The sequence below is a fragment of the Ammospiza nelsoni genome, chromosome 13, assembly GCF_027579445.1.
Source record: "Ammospiza nelsoni isolate bAmmNel1 chromosome 13, bAmmNel1.pri, whole genome shotgun sequence".
Classification (NCBI taxonomy): domain Eukaryota; kingdom Metazoa; phylum Chordata; class Aves; order Passeriformes; family Passerellidae; genus Ammospiza; species Ammospiza nelsoni.
Window position 1 is genome coordinate 14,450,805 of NC_080645.1, and position 24,041 is coordinate 14,474,845.

At 41.4% G+C, this 24,041-nt stretch overlaps 1 protein-coding gene across 1 annotated transcript in view; it reads left to right on the plus strand.

Annotated features, from left to right (window-relative positions):
• The window catches only part of GLG1 (golgi glycoprotein 1), an 82,264-nt gene that overhangs the window by 19,122 nt on the left and 39,101 nt on the right, over positions 1-24,041 (plus strand). The window contains exons 2-3 of the mRNA XM_059481791.1: positions 18,751-18,783; positions 21,476-21,562. Coding sequence (XP_059337774.1) covers positions 18,751-18,783; positions 21,476-21,562 — 120 coding nt within the window. The remainder of the gene's footprint in view (positions 1-18,750; positions 18,784-21,475; positions 21,563-24,041) is intronic.

Here is a 24,041-nt window from a genome sequence, read left to right on the forward strand (position 1 = left end):
ATTCAGTTTTATTAGGCTTGGCAACATAACACCTCTACAACTAAGCTGAAGGGGCATTTGATTTAAGCATAATACTCTAAGTATTAGCATTTAAAAGAAGATTCAAAGAGAGAGGATGCTATAGAATGTGTTTCCAGGAAGTTAAATATCCATAACACCTTCTTTCCTTGCTGCCTCCTGTCTTCTTAATCCTGCCACTGCCACTGAATGTGACTGCTGGGCAGAACTGTGCAGGCTTGAGAGCTGCACAGACCTAACCAGTTGCCAAGCTTTCTCTCTGGCACACTCTAACAATGCTTTTCTTTCAGGCTTACTCTGTTTAATTTTGTACTGTGGTAAAAGGAGGCTTTCTGGTTAGACTAATTTACCATTATTTTCTCTAGCATTGCACAGACTTGCATATTTGTTTTGCTCATCTCATAAGATGTCTGATATTAAACCAGTTTTAGTTTTTCCAGATCTGAGATAGGCAGGTATTGAAATGCATGCTCAGTCAGTGAAAGGATCACCCTGATACACTGTAAACTTCTGGATGGGAAAATGTCCTTAAAAGAAGGATATAGACTTTATGGAAATGTGTCGTTGTCCTTTCCAGTCAGTACAGAAAGGTTGTCTGGTGCAATTTTCTGGTGACCTGTTTCTAATTAACATGCAAATGAACTGCTTGGTGCTGGAAATCAGGATTGCAAATACAAAGTGCTAATACGGGTTAGGCTGGGAAATCCCCAGCATCTGTTAAAGCTCCAGCTCTGTCTGCCTTGTGTTTGCAGCTGCCTGCAGAGCAGTTCCCTCTGGAGAAAGCTACTGCAACCTGCTGTCAGACGGCTCCTTTGTCTCACTTTAAAGAGAACAGGTTTTAATTTTGTGATGTTGATGTTATTGCCTCACACAGGGAGTCGTTCGAGTGTACTTGGAGCCCTGGCTCACCAAAACTGGCTGTCGTGAAAACAGTCAAGATGAGCTACTTCAGTTATTTCCCCAGAGGAATTGCAGTGTTTAATGAAATAACTTACTTCTTTGTACTAGTGTTACAAGTGCCAACTAAACGAAGAAATTAGCATATTTATTAGTGCTTGTCATCACTTAAAATTTGGGTTTTCATTAAATGCAGCTGTATGATTTTATATTTAGAAAGTGACTTTGATCTAACAGGTAGAGATGATTAATTTAGTAAGGGTCTGCTCAAAAGTGGGGTTGTACATTTCCCCTTGAAGCATCTGCTTATTTTCATGCTGCAAAACATCTTATTTTTCTTCTTCAGCATCTTTGTGCCAACATTACCTACTACCAATGATTGTAACAGCTGATTTAGTAACACATTTTGGCACAAGCTGTGTAAGGTACAATAAAACTCCACTTGATTTTTGCATCACAGCTTGTTTCTATGCTGGCAGTTGAGAGAAACCTTTTGTGCAAACTGGGCAAATTTCAAGTGAAAAAAATGAAGCAAAAAAGTGCTTAAAACCCCTTTTCTTCATCAAAATGCAGCTGAAACTTGACCTTTTAAGAGAATTATGTTGAAACATCAAACTGTCCAGAAAATTTTAAAGTGGGGGAAAAATCACTTTTAGTTGTGCAAGTCAGTTCAAGGAGTTAAGAAATGTTTTGTTTGCAGACTCAGCTCTCTGAACTCCCCCAGAGCAGGTTGTCATCCTGTTTCCTGTGAGCTGGCTCTGGCAGAAGCAGTGGGAGTGTGTGTGGTCAGTCCCAATCTGCCCCGTCCCAAGTATCCCTAAACTGCAGTAAAGGTGTCTGGAAGTGAATCTGTCTGAAATTTTGTACTAACACGGTGGGGTGAAGCAGTAACAAAATTACTTTTGTAAAAAACCAGTAGCTCAGATTAGCATGGAGGCTGTTAATGAGCCTAAGTAAAAAGAAAGACTTCTGAAAAAACCAGCATGAATTACTTTTTAATTCAGGGGTGTTCTTGCCTAGACTGTACTTTTTTCAGGAGATGCTATAAATGTGCCTGAGAAGAGTTAAAGCATTTCAGCAAACCTCCTGTTGGCACTTTGCACTGTGCTGCTGCTGTGTGCAGCAGGAACACCACACACCTTTTCTGCCTCTGCTGTCTTTACAGTGCAAAGCCTCACTCTGCTAATCCTGCTTCCTCTGAAACTTTAAATAGAAGGTGAGGAAGAGGGATCAAGTCTTCAGTTCAAATAATTGATGGATTAACTCTGATTTGCTTATCTCAGAGGGCAGTAAGAACTGGCTTCCAGTGGTGAGCCCCACCTGCATTAGGAGGATCTTGCTTGTCCTGACAAGGTTTCCTGCTGCACACTCATGGGAGGAGGCAGGCTTCCAGAAATGTGTGGGAAACTACCTGGGTGTTTTAGAGGGTGTCTTAGTCCAAAAAGTCAGCAAATTTAGTGCCAGGTCTGTGCATTTGGTTTTGTAGGGAAATTTCCTATCCCAGATGTGTGATAATCCCATGTTGAATCTTGTCCTCCAGTTCTGAAGTTGAACTGAGTACTTGTGGTAACTTGCTGAGTTAAAAATACACAGCTAGTATTTCCCCTTAGACCAGGCAAAGCATCTTGCATCCACCTCCCCTTTCCTAAAAGCAAGCCACAATTAATTTTGGTTTCCAGAAGCAATTTATGGAGTTGCAGAGCTCTCATTTGCTTACTGCTGGTTGCATGTTCATCAGGTTATCCTTGTTTAGCACTTCACTAGGAATGGGAGGCCTCGGATCAGTGAAGGACAGATCACTGGAAAGCATGACAGAAGAAGATATGTTTCAATTATTCTTTATCTTCCCAATTTTGTGTTGCAAGAACAAGTGGAGCAGCTTGATTTTCTGTCAGCAGTTATTTTCTTGTGCAGTAGCAATTGGTTACTTGAGGAAGTAGGACCATAGATTCTGCAACTGCTTGTACTCAGAGAAGCAGCTTTGCAAGTTGCAGTGAGCTGAATCCTCTTATATCTTAAATTACTTGCAAATGTGTGAATCTGTGGGAAACTACAGATCTAGTGCTTGTGGTAACAAGCCTGGGAGCTTAGAGCAGAACAGCCTTTCTGGCAGTGGTTTAAGTTGGATTTGGTGCAGGGGCTCCCTTGTGCTTGTTGCATGTTTTTTTACAACTTGGTGGTTACCTGCAAAATGTTGGGTTTGCAAGTCTTGTGCCCTAAAATGTAATGACAAATATAACTGATGAGGAGCAAACCAGCTTTTTGGCCATGCAGTACATTTAGCGCAGGAAGGTGAGTTCAGAGCAGAGAAGACTTCAGAATAAGTCCTGAAACACATTAATCCACAATTCACTCTCATTTCTCATCCAATTTGCCGGAAGAATTGGCAGTCACTTTGGCACGCTGGGCCTTTTAAAAAAAAACTATTTATTTATGAAAATTACTCTGTTTAAAGTCAGACAAGCTCTTCTGTCAGCCTGTAAGTGTAACTTCCTCACAGGTTTGTGGTCTTTGGTTTCTTAGGGTAAGAGCTGCTCTCAGGACTTGAGATGGATCATAAAGATTTTTTTTGCTGGATTCTAGCCTGCTTTCAGGTTGAGCTGGGCCTGGGGATTGTTTTTGAGAGAGCAGGTTCATGATGGCTCAGGCTGATCCAAGTTAATGCTGCACTTACCCTGTGTCATCCTCTCCCCCAGCAGCACTGACCCTGGAGGCTGTTGTGTGTGAAATAATCTCAGTGGAAAGCAGGAAATAAAAACTCCTTACAGAAGTTTGTGAGGAGAAGCAAGGAGAGTGGTTTGAGGATTTTTTTGATCCTCCCTCGCCAACTGCTGCATGTTACAATTCACCAACTATTATTTCCTGAGTTCTGACAGACTTCACTTAAAAGCATCAGAGACCTTTTGCTTTGTAACACAGATGCAGAGGAAAGCTCTGTGTCACTGGGTAGGGTTAGATGGACATACATTTAATTGTATTGCACCTCTGTGCATTGTGAGTCTTCTGTTGCTGCTTGCCCAGTGTGGGTGACACTGGGATGTCAGTGCTTCAGCAGCTTGAGAGGTGTGAGTGAAGATGATGGGTTTGTCAAGTGCTCTACCAAGCAGTTGTACCACCTCAGTTGTGTAATACTCTTGAGTGTTTTATTTTGAATTTAATTGTTTTAAGGTTTGTCTGGGAAAAAAATAAAGATCATTTCTTGTGCAGAAAGAGGTGAAAATCAAAGTTATTTCACAGTATTCTGTTCTTGACCTCAGTGTGTAGGCTGGTTTGGTAATTTCCTAGATTATCCATTATAAAAATACCCTTGTTAATCTGGTTGCCTCAGGTAATCTGGTAGATGCTACGTAATAGTCAGAAATGTAAACCTGAATCTCCTAAATTCAATTTTGCAGGCTTCAGGAAGCCTGAAAATGTTACTTTTGGAATGCCTGGGTTGTGATTAAATGAAAATTGTCTGATCATGGCAGTTCTTAATTTGCTCTAAGGCTTTTCTGTCCTTGCCTCTTGTTTTGGAGGGCAGAGAGGATGGAGGTAATGTATTGCTGTGTGCTGTAGTCTGGGCAAAGAGCACCCAACCATGTCTGTTGATGCCAAGCCTGGCACTCACCAGGAGCTGCATATTTAAAAATGTAGCTGATAAAAATGCATACAAAGGAAAAGAAAAATCTTTAAATGACCTTTACAAGCCCAGACTATTCCATGATTCTGTAATCTTGCTCTCACTGTGTATGTCATCTCTCTTCCTTATTGTGCCATTTGAGTTCAAAGTGATTTTGTATAAGATTTTGTGTGATAACTTTCTAATTATTGGGAGGATTGGAAAACCCCTAAGGGCTGTCTCTGAATGCTGAATAGGTGCTGGAGAAGATTTTGCTCTTGAATTCTTTCTCCATCTGCTCTTGTTTTTTTTAAGATGCCTCAAACTCTTGTGTCTCATTGGGATTCTTACCCAAGTGATTCCCTTGGACTGTTGAATGCTCACTTTTAGTACATATTTTGCTAAGACTTAATTTTCACTAAAAACATAAAAGTAAAATCAAAAGTGTCTCCTAAGAGGTGATATCCATTCTTGTTGTGCCAGATATTCTTTCTTCATACACATTTATCAGGCATGCTCCTACTTCTTGATGTCATTTGGAAATATCTGACTTCTTCCTGAAGGAGATCTGTTTGATAAATGTTGTACTTCTGGTGTTCTGGGGTTTCTCTCTCCTTAAAAACTGCCTTGGGAGAATTGTGTGTCCATCCTCTACTCTGTATTGTATGATAATCCAAAAATGGAGAGATAAATTAATAAACAGATGGGTACATTTTAAAGTTTTGTTTTGCTTTTGCATGGAGATTGACAAGGTTTTTCAGGCAGCAGATTTGATTCTCACCCTGAACAAGAACTCCTCAAGGCTATTTAAAGATCTTAAGGAGACCAAAGCAGGTGGTTCTGGTCTCAATGTTGGCCTGTGCTTACAGCATTCAGATCTCACCTTGCTCTGAAAGTTGTGCTATCCCAACAAGTTTTCTTATCATGCAGATAGGGATCTGCATGCAAGGGATATGAAGGCTCACATGGGGTGGAAACCTGCTGACCTGAGAGTACTGCTGTCACCTCTGCCCCTGAATGTCCCCAGAGGTTTGCCACTGCCTTTTTGTGGGTGTGCAAACCACATCAGCTCCCTGTGCCACTTGGATAAGAACAGATCAAATTCTTTAAGTCCCATTCTCAAGCATTATCTGTTGGGGAAACATCTTTATCCTGCTTATTGGTTAGGACAAAATCATTTTCCCATATTACCAGGCTCTTCAGTGAGGAGTGTCTGAGCTTTACCACCAGCTTACTGGAACTAATCCTGAAAACTCAGTATTGCCTGTTGGGCATTTCTGTGCCTTTAGAGATTTGCAGTTGTGTTTATTTCTTCAGCCACCACCAGGCCTCAGAAGTTCTGTACCTTTCTTGGGTGTGTCTCTTCAGGTAGTTTAATAGTGTGTGACTATTGAAACCATCACCATTGACCAGAGTCTAGAATGAAGTGTTTTAATATATTAAGTGTTAATTGTTGCTGACTGAATCCTTAAACTTTGAAGTTCTCTTTTGGACAGAATAGAAAATTCTGTTACAGCAAGAAGACAGCATAGTACTGCCTGAGTACATGCCTGCAGCCCTTCCAGCCTGCCCCAGATTTTAGGTCTTTATTCCTGAGCTTTGTAATTGATTTTATTGTTTGTCAGGAATAATGGTGAGAAGGAATAACCAGCTGTTTCTAGAGCAGTTGAATTGTTGATTTAATTCCTGTGTTTTGACAGGTGAGGATTGTTCAGCAGTGATGTTGGTGGTGGTCCTGTGCAGAGCATTGTGCCTTGTGTTGGTACAGAGCTGTGGCAGTGATGAGCTTATTGCTGTTCTCCCCTCTGCCTCTCTCCCCCATTATTTTCTTTCTGTCGTTATTAGCAGAAAAGCTGTAGGTGTGCTCAGTCTTTTTAATTGCAGCTTGTCTTTATTCATAGCTTTTTAAGTAGGAGTTATGGAAACAGTAATTGGGAGGATTTGCAGGCAGGTGTCTGGCTCTCCTGTGTCCCAGTAAGACATTTTTCTACTAACGTTGCTTTCCAGAAAGCTCTTCAAGCTCTCTTCTAAAATCCAGCATCAAATGTGGCTTTTTCTTTTTCTTTTTTTTTTTTTATTATTTTATTTTATGAAGTTGCTCATCAGTGCAAGGCTAGTCAGCTATAATTTCTTTGGCTTGAGGGGAACTGATACTGACCTGGCTGCTTACCATGGTATCATTTTAAATCCCTTGAATTACCATTATAGTTCAGAATTTTCAAGCAAAGTGCTTGGTTTCATGGCTCTATCTAACTATTGAGTTGAGCAGTTCAAGCTGAAAAACCCTAGTGCTTTTTGGAAAGGAGCACTCAAAACCACAAAATACATTTAAAGCCAAGCTTCTATGGCAGAGTAGACCAAGTACCTATGGAGAAGTGTGCTGCACTCAGTGCTCTGGGCTTCTTCTGGGAGCAAGGTTAACAACTTAAATATGTATCTAACTTTGTAAGAAATTGCAGAGGCTTTAAATAAGAAGATTTATGTACAATTTTCTTTATTTTTATCCTTTATTCCATGTAGAGAACTGAGGAGAGGTACTTGGTTTGGTCCTGTAACAGGGCTTTTGTTTGCATATTCTGAAGGCAAGTAGAATTTTTATTTGGTAGTTTGTTACTAATCCCATGGAAGCCTTGCCTTAGCACTGGCTGTAAAGACTTATTCATCTTCATTTTTCTGTTGAACAGTATTGAAGCAGTTTTATCCAGGGTTTGCTTTTCATTTAGTTATATAAAGAAAATATTATGATTTATCCAGGTGAAAAGTTCTGCAGCTGTGTACAGCACCATGCTGGTCCTGTGCTTTTGAGGAAATTATACCCAAGCAAAGGTGGGAAAAAATACATTTAGTTGGCATTTCAAAAGTAGTCTCTTAAAATGCCTCATGGATTGCATCTGCCTTTCCCCTGTATTCCATACCCAGATTCCTAAATAGCTGAAGTGTGCTCTGTGCTGTGAATCAGGCCTGCCAGTGGGTTGATGACTCATTTCCTTATTGGTGCAGATGTGTATAGTAAACGTTTCTGGATAACTCTTTTCATATGAAATGTGTCTCCCCTGTGGGAAATGAACACACAGCAATGGCTTTCATTAGGTGTGCACAAAAACTTCATCCTGAAAAAAAAGCTCAAATGGCTTTTCTTGGTGGAGGAAAGGTTATCTTGGAATCTTCTGTGATCCTGCTTGATGGTTTTGGTTTTTTTTAATCTTTCTTCTCTGTCCATCTTCAAAACAAGCTGCCATCTATACCAGCACAATTCTTTAGGTAAATGCTATAAGCATTTATTTAAGTTTCAGTAAGACTCCTTTTGAGTGGCATGTTCTACCTTTTGGCCAAGAAGGAATGAAGCCCCACTGTATTTTTCGCGTCAGTAAAGGCATTAGCCCAGCAGGCTGGCTGAAAATTGTTTTAGATAAAATCTAGGTGTGTATTGCTGAAGCATAGCAGAAATTAGGTAGTAAAGTAAAATAAAGTGCATTAGCCATGTGGCACTGCTGGAGTCTCCAAGAAGAAAAATGGCATTTGTGGTTTGGTGCTGAAGTGAGTGACTGAGCCCTGCACCTGTGAGTCACCGAGCCCGGCCGCCTTCTCTCGCCAAGACATTTATAACTTGGGCTGATGCTGTGATGTATAATCTGTCTGAATGCAGAATGCCTAATGATGTTGTGAATCAGCTGGTTTCATCTTGTCTTTCTGGTCTTTTTCTTGTCATGGCTCATGTGAAAGGAGAACCAGACACTAGGGAAATCAATTTACCACAACAATTTGTGTGGCTCCCAGGCAGATTGATTTAAATAAGCAAGGAGCTTAGATTTGAATAATTTCAGTCTTGCTTGAACACTCTAGTAATCTTTCTAGAGCTTTCTAGTTTGGTGATACTACTTTGCAGCTAATCTTAGCTTTTATTGCTAAGCTTGGTATGTTTCCTGACTAAATTGATATGATCTGTAATTATTTAAATGCTTGCATGTTAATGTTTCTATCTTTTTTTAATAATGTTTTAAAATGGCAAGCCATTATCTACTGAATTACTTCTCCATGTGTTAAGCTGCTTTTGGATAGAAATGGGAAACTTAATTAAAATGCAGAAGATGACTATTGTTGAAGTAGAACTAAAAGTACTCAAATACTGGATCAAAATAGTTGTTTTACATGAAAAAATGCTTAATACCTCAGTCTAGCTTTCCTGGTCATTGTGACCTTTGAGACTTGGGAACAAGAATTTTTTTAAAAATTCTTAATTATTAGAAAGAATTGCTCTCTTAGTTCCTGTTCAGAGCCTCATCCTCAAGGCATTGATGTGAAAGCAATTGTACTTGAGAATCTGTTTTGTCTGTACCTGTGGAAAGGGCTCATTTGTCAGAAGCTGGCAATGAGCTCACAGAGCAGAAGGGTTGCCCTGGAAGTGTGTTAGCAGGTTCCAAAGGGGTGCATTTATGGCTTCAAGAGCAGATTTACCCTCTGTGAGTCCCTTGTCACAGAGCAATCCTCCAGCGTCCTCATGAATTTTGAATGTGGTACACCTTGCCCAGTCTAGTGGATTGATGGGACCATGGGATGGACTTGGTGGTTGTTTTGGTTCTCCAGTGCAAGGAGAAAGAACTCCAATTCTGGTTGCTTGTGCTTCCTTGAATTTCTTGTTTCTTGGTCAGAGGTAGGTGGTGGGTGCCTCTCTATGACTAAGGCTTCAGTTGGCTTGGCCTCACCAGTGGTTTTTTGCCTGATCCAGAATACATGTACCTAAAATTCATTTTACTGAGGATGATGGCAAAAAATGGTAACTAGAGCTGTTAAATTGTGGGTACAACAGGATGGACACTCTGCCTGACTGCCTTAAAGAGAGTTTCAGAACTTTCTGTTGAGTGCCTTCTAATTTATAAAGGATGGTAGGTTGCAAAATTGATGGTAGGTTGTTTTCAGCTATTCTATGGGAAATGCAGCTCAGTAGTGCCTTCTGAAGTGCAGGGTAGCTTAGGGAGCAGGGTTTATTTTAGATGTGCATCTTATGGTCAGCCCTTCCTGTATGGGAAGAACTTGAAGTGGAGGGGGGGCATTGTGCTCTTTCTAGGACTCTCTAAAAATAGCCTTCAGATCTTTCCTGCTGAGTTCAGCAGGCAATGGTGAGAATCCAGCAAAACAGATCTCATGGGAGAAACTCATCCAGGGTTGGAGAAATCCTGTGGACTGCTAAGGCAATGTCCTATTTCTCTGTTGCAGAGTGATGCTGCTCACAAGCTGCTGTTGTGGGCTGTGCTGTGGACCTTAATATGTGTTAGCCCTTTGTGCTTATTTGCTTATTCCCCCTGTGTACAAGTGCAATGTTGTTCCTTAAGTGAATTTATCCTGGCCTCTCTAGTTTAATGGACTGCTTTCTTTTGAATAACCAGAGAAGTTGCTTTGGAAGAATTGGAGAATGAATAACAGAGCAAGTCAGGCTTTTTCCTGACATGGGGTGGTCTCTTAAAGTATTTTAAAATCCTGGCTTCTGGCCATTATTAGTGGTGTCAAGTCAAGAGCTTGTGTGGCTTTTGACTTGACATGGCTCTTCTCAGCTCCCATGTTATGTCTGTCATGGTGAACTTACCCTGGGATGTGTCCTATCAGTGTTTTCATTGTGTCACCACAGCCTTGGGGAGCCTCAGGCTGCCAGTGGAGTCTCTGGGCAGCTGTGCAATCCCTACAGCTTTTCCAGTGAGCTTGTGGATGTTATCATAAAGAGAAGATGGGCTCAGCTGAGGGGAGGGGTGGTGGCTGGCCCTGGTCATTGAGCATTTGTCAGATTTCTTTGGTGTTTGAATAGTACTGTGATCAAATTGACACATACAGGGGATGATAAAGTCAGTGACTGTAGTTGGTGTTTAAGTGAGAGAAGAGCTGAAAGAGTTTATTTTAACAGCAGGGAGTTTCCCTACTCAGGACTCTTGTTCTTCACCTGCTTCTCACTGCAGTCAAGTGAGTGATGTGCTGGGCCCCTGCAGATCTTCTGAAGAAAATTCCAGTGTTATATTTCAAATCCAGCTGTTAGGAGTGTCTGCCCTGGCTGTACTCAGGGTGCTCCTGCTTTTGAGGGAGACTTCCCCATCACATTTCATCTCACAGGCAGGTCCAGGGGACTTTCCACTTTCAGGAAGTCTCTTGCGGTGTAATAGCACTGGAAAGCTGGTGTGTGGGGTCTCTTGTAAATCCTGTCCCTCTTGTTGACATTGCCAGATAACAAAACTGATGTTGAATACTGCATGGGAATTCTGGGTGACATACACCATGCAGAAGGTTAAAATAGTCCTGTTCTTGTGACAGCCAGGGACTAGTGCTGGGTGTTGTGTAAGAACCTCTACAGGCCTGTTCATCCATGTATAATGTAATACCCATCATGTTTTGGGAGTAGTGATGTTAAATGTAATTGTTCCTCTCACCACTGTCCTGAAGGAAGAAAGGAAGACTTCAAATTAAAATTGTTCTTCTTGCGGTTTGTGGTTAAGGCTGAAGTGGCTTTTCTGAGGCTTTTGATTTTTATTGCCTCTAAACAGAATAGCTGGCAGGAGTTAAAAATAGCAGAGTCTGCTTCCCACCTGTTTGGATGCTCGTCTTATTTTGGTTTGGAGGTGGAATGCATGAATGTAAATCGTTAGGATTAAAGCAGTGCTGCTCGTGCCCTGAGCAGGGGCAGGAGATGCTGGAGATGCTTATTGTGCCTTGGTGAGAATGGGCTCCTGATTGATGTGACACATGTGCCTTGCTGCAGGAGGGGGAGGGATCCTTGGGAGCACTGTGTGGCTTTCAGTGTGGAAAATTGGAGTCACAAGCCTGCATGTTGAATAACAAAGACAAATATGAATATTGGCTGGTGGAGTGTTGAGGGCATTGTTCACTCTGCTGAATGAAGCAACAGCCCTTGGCAGGGGAGCCTGGTGCTGGTTAGAGGTGCTCTCCAGCAGTGGTGGTGGAATGGAGCTGTGGGCAAGGGGGGGTGTCAGTGCTTCTTGGCTTTGCTCTGCAGCACAGAACTCCCTCCCCTGGCTGTGGGAGTGGGGTGATGAGTAAGCAGCCTTTGCTCTGAAACCTGCACTTCTCTGCTTTGGTACATGGAGCTTTTGGTGTGCACTGTTTTTTTAGCTCCTGTACAAAGCTAATTTACAAAGGATTTCTCTGGTTCCAGACCATGTGCAGCCAAAACATGATTCTCTGAAGAACAAAGCATGGTTAGAACACTGCTTTCATCTTAGAAGACAGGGGCTTTACCACTCCATGTACAACAGCCTTCTATTTTGTGTAAAACTGAATATTGCTTGTGAACTCTTAGCAGCTTTTTGGAAGCTTTCTGTAAAGTGCAACTTGAAGTTCTATGGGTATATACTGTCAACAGATGTGGAGTCTCTGTATTGAGAATAAGTCACAGAATTTTACTTAGATTATGAATGTATTTGATAAAAACTCTTCATTAGCTGCTGCACTAGAATTATTTTTTGAGACCTCCATTTCTTTCTTGACTTGATTGTCCTCTGCATCACCAGTGGATGCTGTGCAGTACTGTCAGTGCTCATGCTATTGATTTTGCCTCTACTGGAATACTCTAAAGTTTATCTGCAATGTTTCTGGTTGGGGTTAAGGCAGAATGCCATTCTAAAAGGTTTGAAAGGAAAGTTGTCTCATCATAGCTTGTGGACTGCTTGATGCTGCAGGTGGGGATGCCACTGTGTGTTCCCAGTAAGCTCAGTGGTGCTGGGAGGACTATTCCATAATTCCATTTGTACTAACCTGGCAGAAAATTCTAAAACTACAGTTTCCTGTTGATTTGCTGAGTTTTGGATGGTATGATGGGCTCGAGTCAACTATAGGGGTGAGGAGGGCAGCAGTCTCCCTGTCACCTTGGTTGGTGGGACAACAGTTCTTCATCCCTTCTCCTTTTATCCTGTCTTGTGATTCTGCCAGCATCCTTGCATGCCTTTTGGTCTCTGAAGCTTTTTGCTGGCATTGTGAGAGAGCTTTCCAGGAGCAAATCCTGAAACCTCCTGGCAGGATCTGCAGCTCAGTGTCGGTGCTATGCTTAGCAGCAGAGCTCTGTTGTGGAGGAGTGTTGTGGGAAACATTATATCTGGTAGCAGTGCTGCCAAACTTAGGTGGCAAACCCATAATTTCAAGGTCTGTTTTGTTCCACAACTCATTAGGACTGCCTGGAAAGCCTTTGAGAGGAGGAAGAGAGGGACTAAGAGAAGAACAACCAAACATCTGGGGCAAATTTGGTTTGATTGTGCTGACTGTTGGAATATGCTCTGATGTGTGGATCTGTGTTGAAAGGAGAAAGGCTGAGAGGGCTCGGGGGCTTTAGAGTCCCCTGTGCAGGGAGGCAGAAGCAGCAGGGACAAGAATAGCTGGTGTGAGAAGGCTGTGGCCCTTCCAGCACAGATGTGCAGCCTCTGAGCACCCACCCTGCAGCTTTGCAGGGGTGGGAACAGCCAGCTCAGAGAAAGTGATTTGCTGGTAGGAGCCAGCAAAGATATTTGCCCAGTCAGGCAAGTGGAATCTGTGTTTCCTTAAAATTGCACCTTGGTCTGTGGTCACTTCTGATCACCAGAATTAAAGCTTGACCATTTTCTGTGCTTTTCCTGCCTTTGGTATTTGGCCATGGAGGGGTCTCTGCTGTGCAGGAAAGGTACACAGCCTGCTGAGGACCTTGCTCAACGTCAAATGTGAAACAAGCAAAACCACTTTTGACTTCTATCACAGTTACAACAGAAAGAGTAGGACTTGCTGAGCTTTCTTGGTGTTTGAAGCAGCTACTGAATAGTGGATCCTCAAAGTATGAGGGGACAGGGCCTGCTTCATCCTTGTCTCCTTTTCACGTGGCTGCTGAGCCGGAAGGACACACATGTTGTGCTGGGGTTTTTTGATGTTGCTTTGTGCTATTTTTTCTGAATAAGCATACTTAGCTTAATAGTGTCATACCCCTGGAGGATATGAAATGTCAGCAAAGGTGGAAAAGTTTGTGGAATGCAGAATTCAGTTAAAACAGCTTTAAAAAGTAGCAGAATTTGATGTGCCACTTATGCTGTGTGTGTGCCAGATGACTAAAGAAATTGCTGCTGGTCCTGATAGTTTATTTTTTATGCACAAAGTCCTGTGTAAGTTTTGGTGTTTTTGTATAACTTGGGCTAATACATTTACATAAACTAGGAACACCTAACCAATGTGGACATAATTATTTGGGTAAATGATTTGCTGCATTGCAGACTTTAGCTCTGTTTGTAACTGGGAAAAGTTATTTATATGAAATAAGCAAAGTATATGGAAGCTAGGAGAGTACAGCTTTGGTGCATGATATATCATGCACCAAAGTTACCATGCTTTAAAGTGACTTTTTTCAAAGCATGGATGGTAAATATAAAGTGTTTTTGCTGACATGACAACATGGGGTTTGTTTTTAGTACTAAGAGTTCACTGGCATTAGAGAGTATTTCAAGCTTGGCTTAACAAGTTTAACTTTTATTGCTCACTAAATGTGTAATTAAGTTACAACATCTTCTCATCTGTTTTGAACTTAAATTATCACTGGTTTTAACTTTCCTGTCACACATGACTTTTTCAGGATTGCAGGATGTGTGAAAATGGTTTACTGTAGCCATATGCTTCTTGGCTCAGAACTCCAGGATGTTTCAGTAGGTTTGGAGCATGGGTGGTTGTGTGATGTGTGGTTTTTCCTTTACAAAAGCTGTGTTGATTCTTGCCTAGACTACTCTATCTCCTCATGTTTCCCGAAATTCTTCTGCAGAATATTTCCAAGTGGTTGCATTGGAAAGGGATCAGGTTTGCAGGAGGGTGGCTCCACCAGATGTCTCCTTGATCCCTACCTTGCATCTGGCCTGTGCTGTTTCCAGGTGTCCAGCAAGTCTACCTAGCTTGGTACATGAGGATTGAATCACTTTATTGTGAGTTTGCTGTCCTGGCTGGGTGTGTTTGCTGAAGAGATGGCTCTTATCTGTGGGAAGGACACAGCTACGAAGCCAGTTGTCCCTTTAGCAGCTCTCTGGCCTCCTCCTTAGATGCTTCTCTACAGATCCTGGTGATAAATGTCACCAGGACATTGTGGTGGTGTTTGTTTAGATCAAAGTGAAAAACCAGAAGATGAGCTGCCTGCCCTGTGTGTCTGTGTGCACCATCCTCTATGCCATAACTGTGTGACAGTGCAGCAAACTGGGGACCACCTGCACCTGGGCTTCTGTCTACCCTCTCCTTCATAGGAATGCAGCTGCTTTCAGTGACATCTTCTCCTAATTGACTTGTTTGAGGTTTTTGCAATCTTCCTGAATTTAGGAAGAGAACATCTACTGGGTTCTTCCCATCCATAAGCCAATTGCTTTTTTATTTGTCTGTTCTGATCCATGTTGGTTTTTGATGGCTTTTGCCTGAGCAGGTCCAAAGTCTGTTGTCTTCAATGTCTGAAGATTATCCATCAGTCAGTATTTGAGATATGCCTGGTTCTTGCTTTTCAACAAGTTCACTGTTATTCTTGCCTTAAAATAATACTGGAAATGTCTGCCATCATCCCCCTAAGAGTAGTGGAAATGTCTGCTGTTATCCCATCTTCTGCTCTCAGGAGAGATTAAATTCTGGAAATCAAGGCACTTGAGCAGTTTACTTCAGACTCTTTCATTTGCATGACTTTTGCAAGGAAGCAAAGGAATCTTAGTGCTGGAGATCTAAAATAATTCCTGCAGAGTTTTCCCAAGACCTTAACTTCCACAGAGCTGTAGAACAGTTTGGGTTGGAAGGGACCTTATAGGTCATCTCATTCCAACCTCCTATCATGGGAAGGGACACCTTCTACTAGACCAGGTTGCTCCAAGCCTCATCCAACCTTGAGCACTTCCAGGGATAGGTTGTCCTCAGCTTCTTTGGGCAACCAGCCTCACCATTCTCATCCACATCAGTTGATCAGGGTACTTAGTTTGCTTCTCAGAATCCCATGGTGTGAATTATTTTTCCTTAGGATGTGCTGTAGTAAGACCAAATCGAGTGTGTGCTGTATACCCAGCTGGAAGGGGCTCTGACTGTCCCTGAGGCAGTGGCTGTAGCTGCACCCCAGGCAGTGTGCTGAGCACTGGGTGGTGATGCATGACCCTGCTTCAGTCACCATTTCCTGTTCCTGTTCCTCCCAGCATGATGATGGTCCATTTCTGCTGCTGAAGCACCAACACCTGGTGGCCCTTTGGGCCTGGGTAGTGGTGCTGGGCTGCTCACCTTGCTGTATAGTTCTAATCTAGTTTTGTACTGCTGCCAAAGCAGAGAGTTTAGAGAGGGATGGATGACTGTCATGGTTTTCTTCAGTGAGTTCAGATCTGGTGGATGGGAAAAGGCACTTTTAAACACAACAGTGCCTTTGAATTTTTCTGTGAAGTTCATAACACTAATGCAATGTGATTTGTGGCTGTTGTTTGTGGTTGTATGGAAGAAAATGCTTTTTCTGTTCAGGCTTTCTTATATTGTTCAGGCTTACTTGTTCTAATCTCTGCTTTCCCAGGGAGGTAGGAAGTGGTGTTTGTACTCTGGAATGTGAGTGTTAGTGCGTGAAGGAGCTTGGAGGACTTCTGAGAGAACTGCAAAGGGAGGCAATATATTCCCACTGAAGCTGCTAAACAGCAAAGGCTTCTGTGAGCCCAGAGGCACACACATTTTCTGTAAAGGCTGTTTTTAATCCTTCAGTTCGGAGATGTATGAGGAGTCCTTCTCTCTTGCTAATCAGTGGAATGTCCTTGCCATCAGCTTTCTCTCCTAAAATGCCTTGACTAGCATGTGGTGCTGGTTTAGGCTGCTCTCTTCCTTCCCCTTGCCCTGGGGGTCTTCTGAGCATCCGTGTTCCACAAGCTCACCATGTGGGACTGACACAATGCAGCTTTTCTTGCTCTTCAACTTCCCTTAGTGGTAATTTGAAACTTGCTTTTTTTTTAATGACTCTTACTGCATATAGTTCTGAAACTGCTCCCTTGGAAGGTTTCTTGGGTGGATGTAGTGCAGAGAGGGCCACAGGCAGAACGTGTGTGGGTTGCACTGGGGATATTTTTCTTCCCCTTCTTCAAACTCTGCCCTTCAGTTTATCAGAAAGAAACTGGAAGGATTGTTTTTCTCATGCTGCTTCACTGAAATAGGGAGAAGCAGGTCAGCATTGCATGGACCACTTCTCCAACATTGCAGTGGTAAGAAGGAGGATCACAGCTCTTGGCTAGCAGGGGGCCACCTTGTTCCACACTGAAAGGATTATTGGCTAGATAATACACTTTGCATATTTAGGTACTGAGCTGTGAATGAATGCAGTACTAAAGCTTAGTGGAGGTCTCAGTTAAATTCCATTACTCTTCTCAGAAGAATAAGGCTAGATTTTGTCTCACAGAGCTGAGTTTTGCTACAGAGCACAGGAAAATCTGGTATTTCAATGTGTAACATTTTATTGTTGTGTATTTCAAGAAAAGCTTGTATAGGCTTCTCAAGTCAGTGAGAACAGGTATATTTTTGGGCTCATCCTTCCAGAAAAAAAAACTGAGCTTTAATCTTTGGTGGATCTGAAGCTAAGGTTACCAGCTTGGAGAGTGCAAAAATAATTGAAGTGACCCTGAAGAGTTTTGTGGGAGTGCTCTCTGACCCTTACAAATTCTCCTGCCTGCAAATGTGTTAGGAAGTCCTGTCCTCTATAGCTGAGCTCCAGTGCTAGCCTAGATATTTTTGTAAGGAAACTATCCTTGACTAAAAGACTGAGATGGCAGTTTCAGTGGGGGGCACTCTGCCTCCCAGCTTTTTGTAGTCTAAAACCTTCATCTGTTGCTGGAGGATATGGGATGAGAGCAGAAAATTAAGGAAAGTACACTTTGTAAGTCACAATAGTGTTGGTCTTAGAGGCTGCTGTAAAATAAAGCAATTTGGGTGGCATCTTAGTTTTCAGTTGAAAGAATCATTTCTGCAGTCTGAGGATAACTAGCAGACATCTGCTAGTCTTTTAAAAAAAGTTGATATCCAAATTTTCAAACTTATAATTACTTTGGGAGATAGAGTTTTAGATCATGTCAGTCTGACCAAACTGCAATTAATTGCTGTAATCCTTCAGGTACCATTTTTTATGTTCAAAGTGGAGAGGTGATTGCTGCCACTTACTGCTATGAAAAATCAAAGTCCTTTAGTTAATAATGGCTGTAATCAAGAGCTTGAAAACGTTTTCCAGGCTTGCTTTTTTCCTCATAAATTTGTGTTCATGTTCCCCAAAGCACCAATGTGTTGGTGTAGCAGATTGTGCAGCAGCAAATGTTGCACTGAAAAGCTTTGCTTGCTTCAAAACTGCTGAAATGCTGGTTCTCTGATGTCAGATCCCTGAGGTCTAACATTGTAGTGTCAATGATGTGTTTAAGCTTAGAGTGGTTTTGTGTCTTGTGGCTCTTAAAGCGTGTCTGGCATCTTAAGTATCAGTAGAAGCAGAGACTTTGTGAGTCAGGGTTGACTTTGCTGTGGGTATGACAGCCAGGTGATTTTGTCCTGCCTTTGTGCTCTTTGCTGTGGAGAGGAGATAGGAGTTTGTGTGATTAACTTTTTTCAAGGAACTCTTCATTGTGAGAGCTACTCAGGCTGAAAGGAGAATGGGATGGTTTGCACTCAGAGTTCTTTCCCAGGAACTCCCCAGGAGAATACAGTGAATATTTGGAAATGATGTATGAATATTGGATGTCACCAGTTCTCACAGTTGAAAGTATAAATCTTGGGGCTGCTTTGAACCAGGCCTTTTATGTACAAGTGAAAGAAAAGATGTTACTTCTCAAATGGGGAATGTGAACCTTTCAGTCTGGGGGAGGGGAGTGAGTCCTGCCATTCTCCTTCAGTTGTATGCACCAAACGAATTTTTCTTTAAAATCCTGCTCATACTTCTTTGTTTTCCCTCAGGTACTTTTTTGCCTTCTTAATCTGGGCAATTGTGGCAGATGCCAGTGCATTCATTATGTTTTTTTAGTGTCTACATAAATGCTGCTACTCTTGTGCTTTTGTTCTGTTGATTCACCATAGTGTCGAAGGTACCTGTTCATTTTTTGGTAATTAGATATCATCACTCTTGTGATTCAGATTTTAAAATTTCCTGTCAATTGTGTCAAGTTGTTTATTACAGTGGAGAAGAGTTGACAGTATTTTAGTTTCAAAAGTTTAGACTCTTCTCTGTTAAATGCATCACATTGGTAGTAAACTGACGCTCCTTTTCTTTCTCCTTTCAGCCAGATAATGAAATCTCTTCAGACTGCAATCATGTAAGTATTGCTTTGTTTATTCACTCTAGCTATGGCATTTGCACCTCCCGTCTCTTGTGAACCTGAGGTATTTTGCATAGTTTGGTACTTTGCAAAGGCTATTAATCAGACACATTTGGGTTTCTGTACTGGCCTTTGGAGGAAGAACACAAGGTCACTTCTTTAACCCAGTGTAACAACATTGGTCTTAATGGAGACTTCAGAGTGGAACATTTTAAAGAACTTTACAAACTGTACTTCTGTATCAGGGGAGCATAGCAGACGTCTTTCCTGTTTTATAAATGGGGGGTGGTTCCCGTGAGTTACTGGGAGCAGTGTGATGTGTTCCTTTTGGCAAAGATGTGAGCAGTACTGAATTTAAACTCTTAATTTCAGCTGTTGACACCTTCTGTATTACTTTCACAGCTGCTAAATTCTTAGACTAGTTTGGAAAATGCTGTGGGGGTGTGATATTTAGAGGCAGTTTGAGACACTTGGCTGGTTTTAGAACAGATTTCCTCTCAGCACTGTGTTTAACAGTGAGCAAACTATTAGCCAGTTTTTGGGCTGTCAAGCTGACTCTTCAAATCCCAAGACTCTCAAAAAAAGCATAAAATTCATTGCTGAGGTTGGTGTTAGGTTTCTTTTGGTTTTTCTCATTTCTATTCTGTCAGCATACACAATATCAAGATCCCTAATTGCTTGGTTAGCCCTGAACACAGACAGACAAGTGCATGCCTCAGTGACAGTCTTGATTTTGGATGCTTGAGAAGCTGTATTTTGTTTTATTATTGGAAGATATATTCCAGAGATGAAGCCCAGTCATGCTGTACAACCAGTAATTTCCAACTGTGTTTATAAATTAACCTTTAGCACTGCCTGACTTCATTGGCAGCTGTAATTCTCTGTTGTGCAGGGTTGGATCAGATGAAGGGCACAACATGTTTCTGTTTAAGTCTTTCTGAAAAAGAGAAAACTCCAGTAATTAAAATGTATCTGCCTGACATTTAAATGTGCCAGCAAAAATTACCTGAATGAAGAAGAAATGGAGAATTTTAGAAGTCAAAGTTGGATCTTTCTTCTGCTGGATTAAGTGATGGCATCTCTGCTTCAAATATTGGGTGGATGTGGATTATGGAAGCCATTCACAAATAGGAACTGTGGGCTAAGTCTCATTTTCCCAGGCACAAATTGAAGGATAGTGATAAAAAACTAGACCACAGAGAGATCGTCTCTTGTCCAAATGTTTTCTTTGCCTCTGTCTGCAGTACAATTGCTGATCATCCCCTGGAAAATACTGCCTAGTGCTAAAATCAGGAGTTTCAAGCTGCAAGTTTAACCTTCTTTCTGTTTGTGGGAAGGTTCATTTGGAGAGCATCACATTTTGAGACTCTCCAAAGTGTGAGATTGCAAATGCAGGGTTGTATTCTCATCTTGTGTCCTCTATCTTGTACTTCCATTTCTGTCTGGGAGAGACCTACAGCGCTCTTTGCAAGGGCAGGTTCCCCATTCATTCACTTTTACCTACTAAACCTCATGTTTACAATTTACTCCATCTGTAACACCCTAGTTTACCATCACTTCCTTTTTTAGCTTTTCACAGCTCCAAAACCATAAGAGGTGTGGAAGGTGGTGCAGTTATGCTGATTCTGATTTTGGTTCTCTCTCTGTGTTTCCACCCTCCTGGAGTGGGTGTGAAACTCGTGTAGAGCATGTGATTGTTTTCCCAGTGTTTTGTGTACAATTGAAATGTCAAAGTAAAAGTTTGACCAAATTTAGTCTTTTTGATATTAATTTATCACCAAGGCAGAGCTTTTTAAATTAATTTTTACAACTTCTTAATCTTTAAGTTAATGAAAAATGTTTAAATGCAGCTTAAGTTCCTGGAAAAACAGATGAGCTAACAGAGCAATCAGGCAACACTTCAGCTATTGATTTGTTGAGGTTTCACGACCCTACTTTGTATTTTTACTTTATGGTGCCTCAGGAGGACATCTGGGGTGTGTGTATGTATGTGCAGGGCCCAAGACTGATTCTTGCACAATGATCCTGTGCATTGAGGCACCTTTATGAGCTCATTGCTGGCTCCTGGAAGAACAGTTCTCCTTTCAGAGGCATTTCTGCAGTCTAAGTTCTAATGTATTGTTTTGCTTAGCAAAAGTGGCCCTCCTGTAAATTTGAAATATATCTGCATTCAAAAAGTTGTCTGGTCACAGCCCTCACAGAAGGATCAAGCTGCTTTGTCTCCTGCCTTTTTTTGCTTGGTTTTTATAAGGTTTTTCAGCATGACATCTGCTCATATTGAGGGTTTAATTTGCTCAGTTCACTTGCATCTGGCAGACACACCATGGCACACAAAGGTGTGGTGGGCTAAAGGTGTTGCTAAATATGCAGCAGGTAGTAAGTTAAACCTTTCATTGTTTTATTCTCTCAGTTATGAAATATTCTTCATTTGCTGTCTTTGCTTTTAATGAGTCAGCTCATGACCTTGCAGAGATTTCTGACAGCCTGAATTTGTACAATATGAGAAAATTATTGCAGATATGAAGGGACAAAAGTGTTGTCAAGGAGACTTATTATTGATCATTTCACTGTAGAAGGATGATGATAGAGATTGAGTATAAATTATGTTTCATTGTTTTCTGAAGCAAAATATTTGTATTTCTCCACGGAAACCTCTTCAACTCCCTTTCTACAATTGCTTTCTCTATAGCTCTTGTGGAACTACAAGCTGAATCTGACTACAGATCCAAAGTTTGAATCCGTGGCCAGAGAAGTCTGCAAGTCCACTATTGCTGAGGTAAGCCAGGAGGAAGGCATGGCTGCTCTTGTGGCACTGAGGCTTTTCTGTTTCTTTGTGCATTAATAGCTGATTTGCTGATTTGCTAATTAATAGCAAATTAATGTGTGAATTATGATTTGGGAAAGCTCTAGTGTCATATAGATACTATATGATTATATATCAGATTTGTACCTCTAATTAATTCAATCTCCTTGCTGAAGAAGCCAGGCACCTTAGTGGTACCAGGCAAAGAGATGGGAGAAAGAAATGCTGAACTAGCAACCCACCAGCTCCTACCAGACCTTTTGTCAGAAATTGGTTGTGAATTGGATTTATCCCCTCTTTATCATGTGTGTGACATTTATAAGTGTGGTGTTGGAGCAGGGCTTCTGCTAAGTTTAACATAAGGCTGGTTGTGGACTGTGTCTTGCTAGCAGAAGGGGTAAGCACACAGACATCAAATGATTATCAGCTTGAGGGGTTTTTTCAAGTTTTAAAGGATAGTTACTCCAAGGAGACCATGTTAGGAACTTCTTTTTAGGTTGTGCTAGGAGTCTGTGCTCTGTGTCTCAAGCATCCATTCTCCTTGTTACAGCTTCAAAGATGACTTGATCAATCATTTCTTTCCTTGTGCTCATGCTCAAGCTCTTGAGGCTGTGAGCTTATGCAGGAGCCAGCTGAGCTGAGGTCTCTTCCCCTGTTTGTGGTGGTTTTCAGCTGGACTTCAGGGAAGCAGTGGAAGGAAGGCTCTCTGCAGCTGTACAGGCTGCAGCTGACTTAGTTCACTCACTGAGCCATGCTCTCAAAAACATGGTTTGTATATCCACCGATACAATGTGACCTAGCCATAAACTTGCCTTTTAAAAAAACATTTAGTCTGCTCTAGTGTAAGTTGGTTAGTGTAAGGAGAGATAAAAAAAAAACTCTTTAGAAGAAGGCTAGAAGATCAAAGAGTGGAGGACAGCTTGCATCAAAGGATTGTGTTGTTGTTGGAGTTTGGTACCTCCCAAAAGCAAACACTGCCAAATCTGTTGAATCCTACTTTTTTTCGATCATAGAAAGGATCATGTTTTTCTGGTTTTTATCATATGGTGCTGCAGAATTTTTACAACCAAGGCATTCTTGAAAATGCTCTTTTAATAGTCTGTTTAATTACCATTTTTATACAGTGGCAGTCTGGAATTGCTGCAAATGATGCCCTGTAAATCTGGGATATTACATTTAAAAGCAGTGGGAAGACTATACATAATTTCAGAATTTTGCCATTTGGTGAGGGTTTTTTAGCTAAAGAAAAAGGTTAAATAAGGAACAATAATCTCATGTTTGATCTGGTGTTTAATACTGAGGCAGGTACATAAACCATTACTCTAATATTTTTTAAAGGTACTTCTACAAAACTCTTTTAAACAGATATATAGTGGGCATATACTCCTCCCATACAATATTAACCTGTTCATATTTTCCTTAAATTGCCACTAACAGGTATAGGTGACTTTTTGGGTGAATCAACTCTCTTTAAAGTATTGCTTTGCACTAAGAACAAAATACAACTAGAAAAGCAATTCCTAGAAAAAGTCATTTGGGAAATGGTGGCCGACCCAACTGGGTATGGGCATGTTCTGGAAAGTGCACCTTTAATTTTATCAGCTAAATACAGTTTAAAATTCCAATTTATTTTCTTCTCAGCTGTTGTGGCTTTTATAAGTTTTGGCAAGAGCTTTAACCTAGAATTATAGTTGGCTACCAGATAACAGTGATTGCTTCAGAAGTGGCCTGGCAATGACATGTTCACTTGGTCCCCTCTGCAGTTCAGTGGCTCAGGCCATGGAGCTCTGGGGCTGTTTCCAAAGCCAGGCTCTTCCAAAAACAGCATGTTGCTGTTGTGGGCTGGTTTGGCTCATGGTAGTTGAGCTGAAGTAGGGCCAAACCAAAGATGCAGCTTTCTCAGAGAGCACTTGCTCAACTCTGTCCAGTTCACCCTGCAAGGATCCTATGTGTTTTCACTTTAAAATGTATTTTACACCTTATCTGTAACAATTACATTGACTTTAGTAACTGTTTTTGTAGTAGCTATTTAGATTAAATATAAACTGTTTCACCAGCCCACATCTGCCTTCAAATAATGATGTTTAAAATGTTGAATGTTTTGTCACACAAAGTAATGGCCTCATAAGCTGAGGCAGAGATCTGTTTTATTCATCTAGTCTAACCTGTGTGAGTCTGTCACAGGGTGCCTTGAGTTATTCTTGTTTGAACTAGAATTTATCTTCCTAGAGACAGCTCTCCATTTTTTAAAATTTCCAATATAAATATTCCAACTTGGTATTTGAGAACTGAGAAAATGGTTTCCTGCCTGTTCCCTTAGCACTGCTCTTGCTTGTTACCTGAAACTGCCAGAATTATTGATTGCCATAGATCTTCCTTGAGATTGATGAGCCCTTCAGTATTTTTACAGGGACAAATCTTTGATGCAATCAAGTCAGCCCATGTATCTATT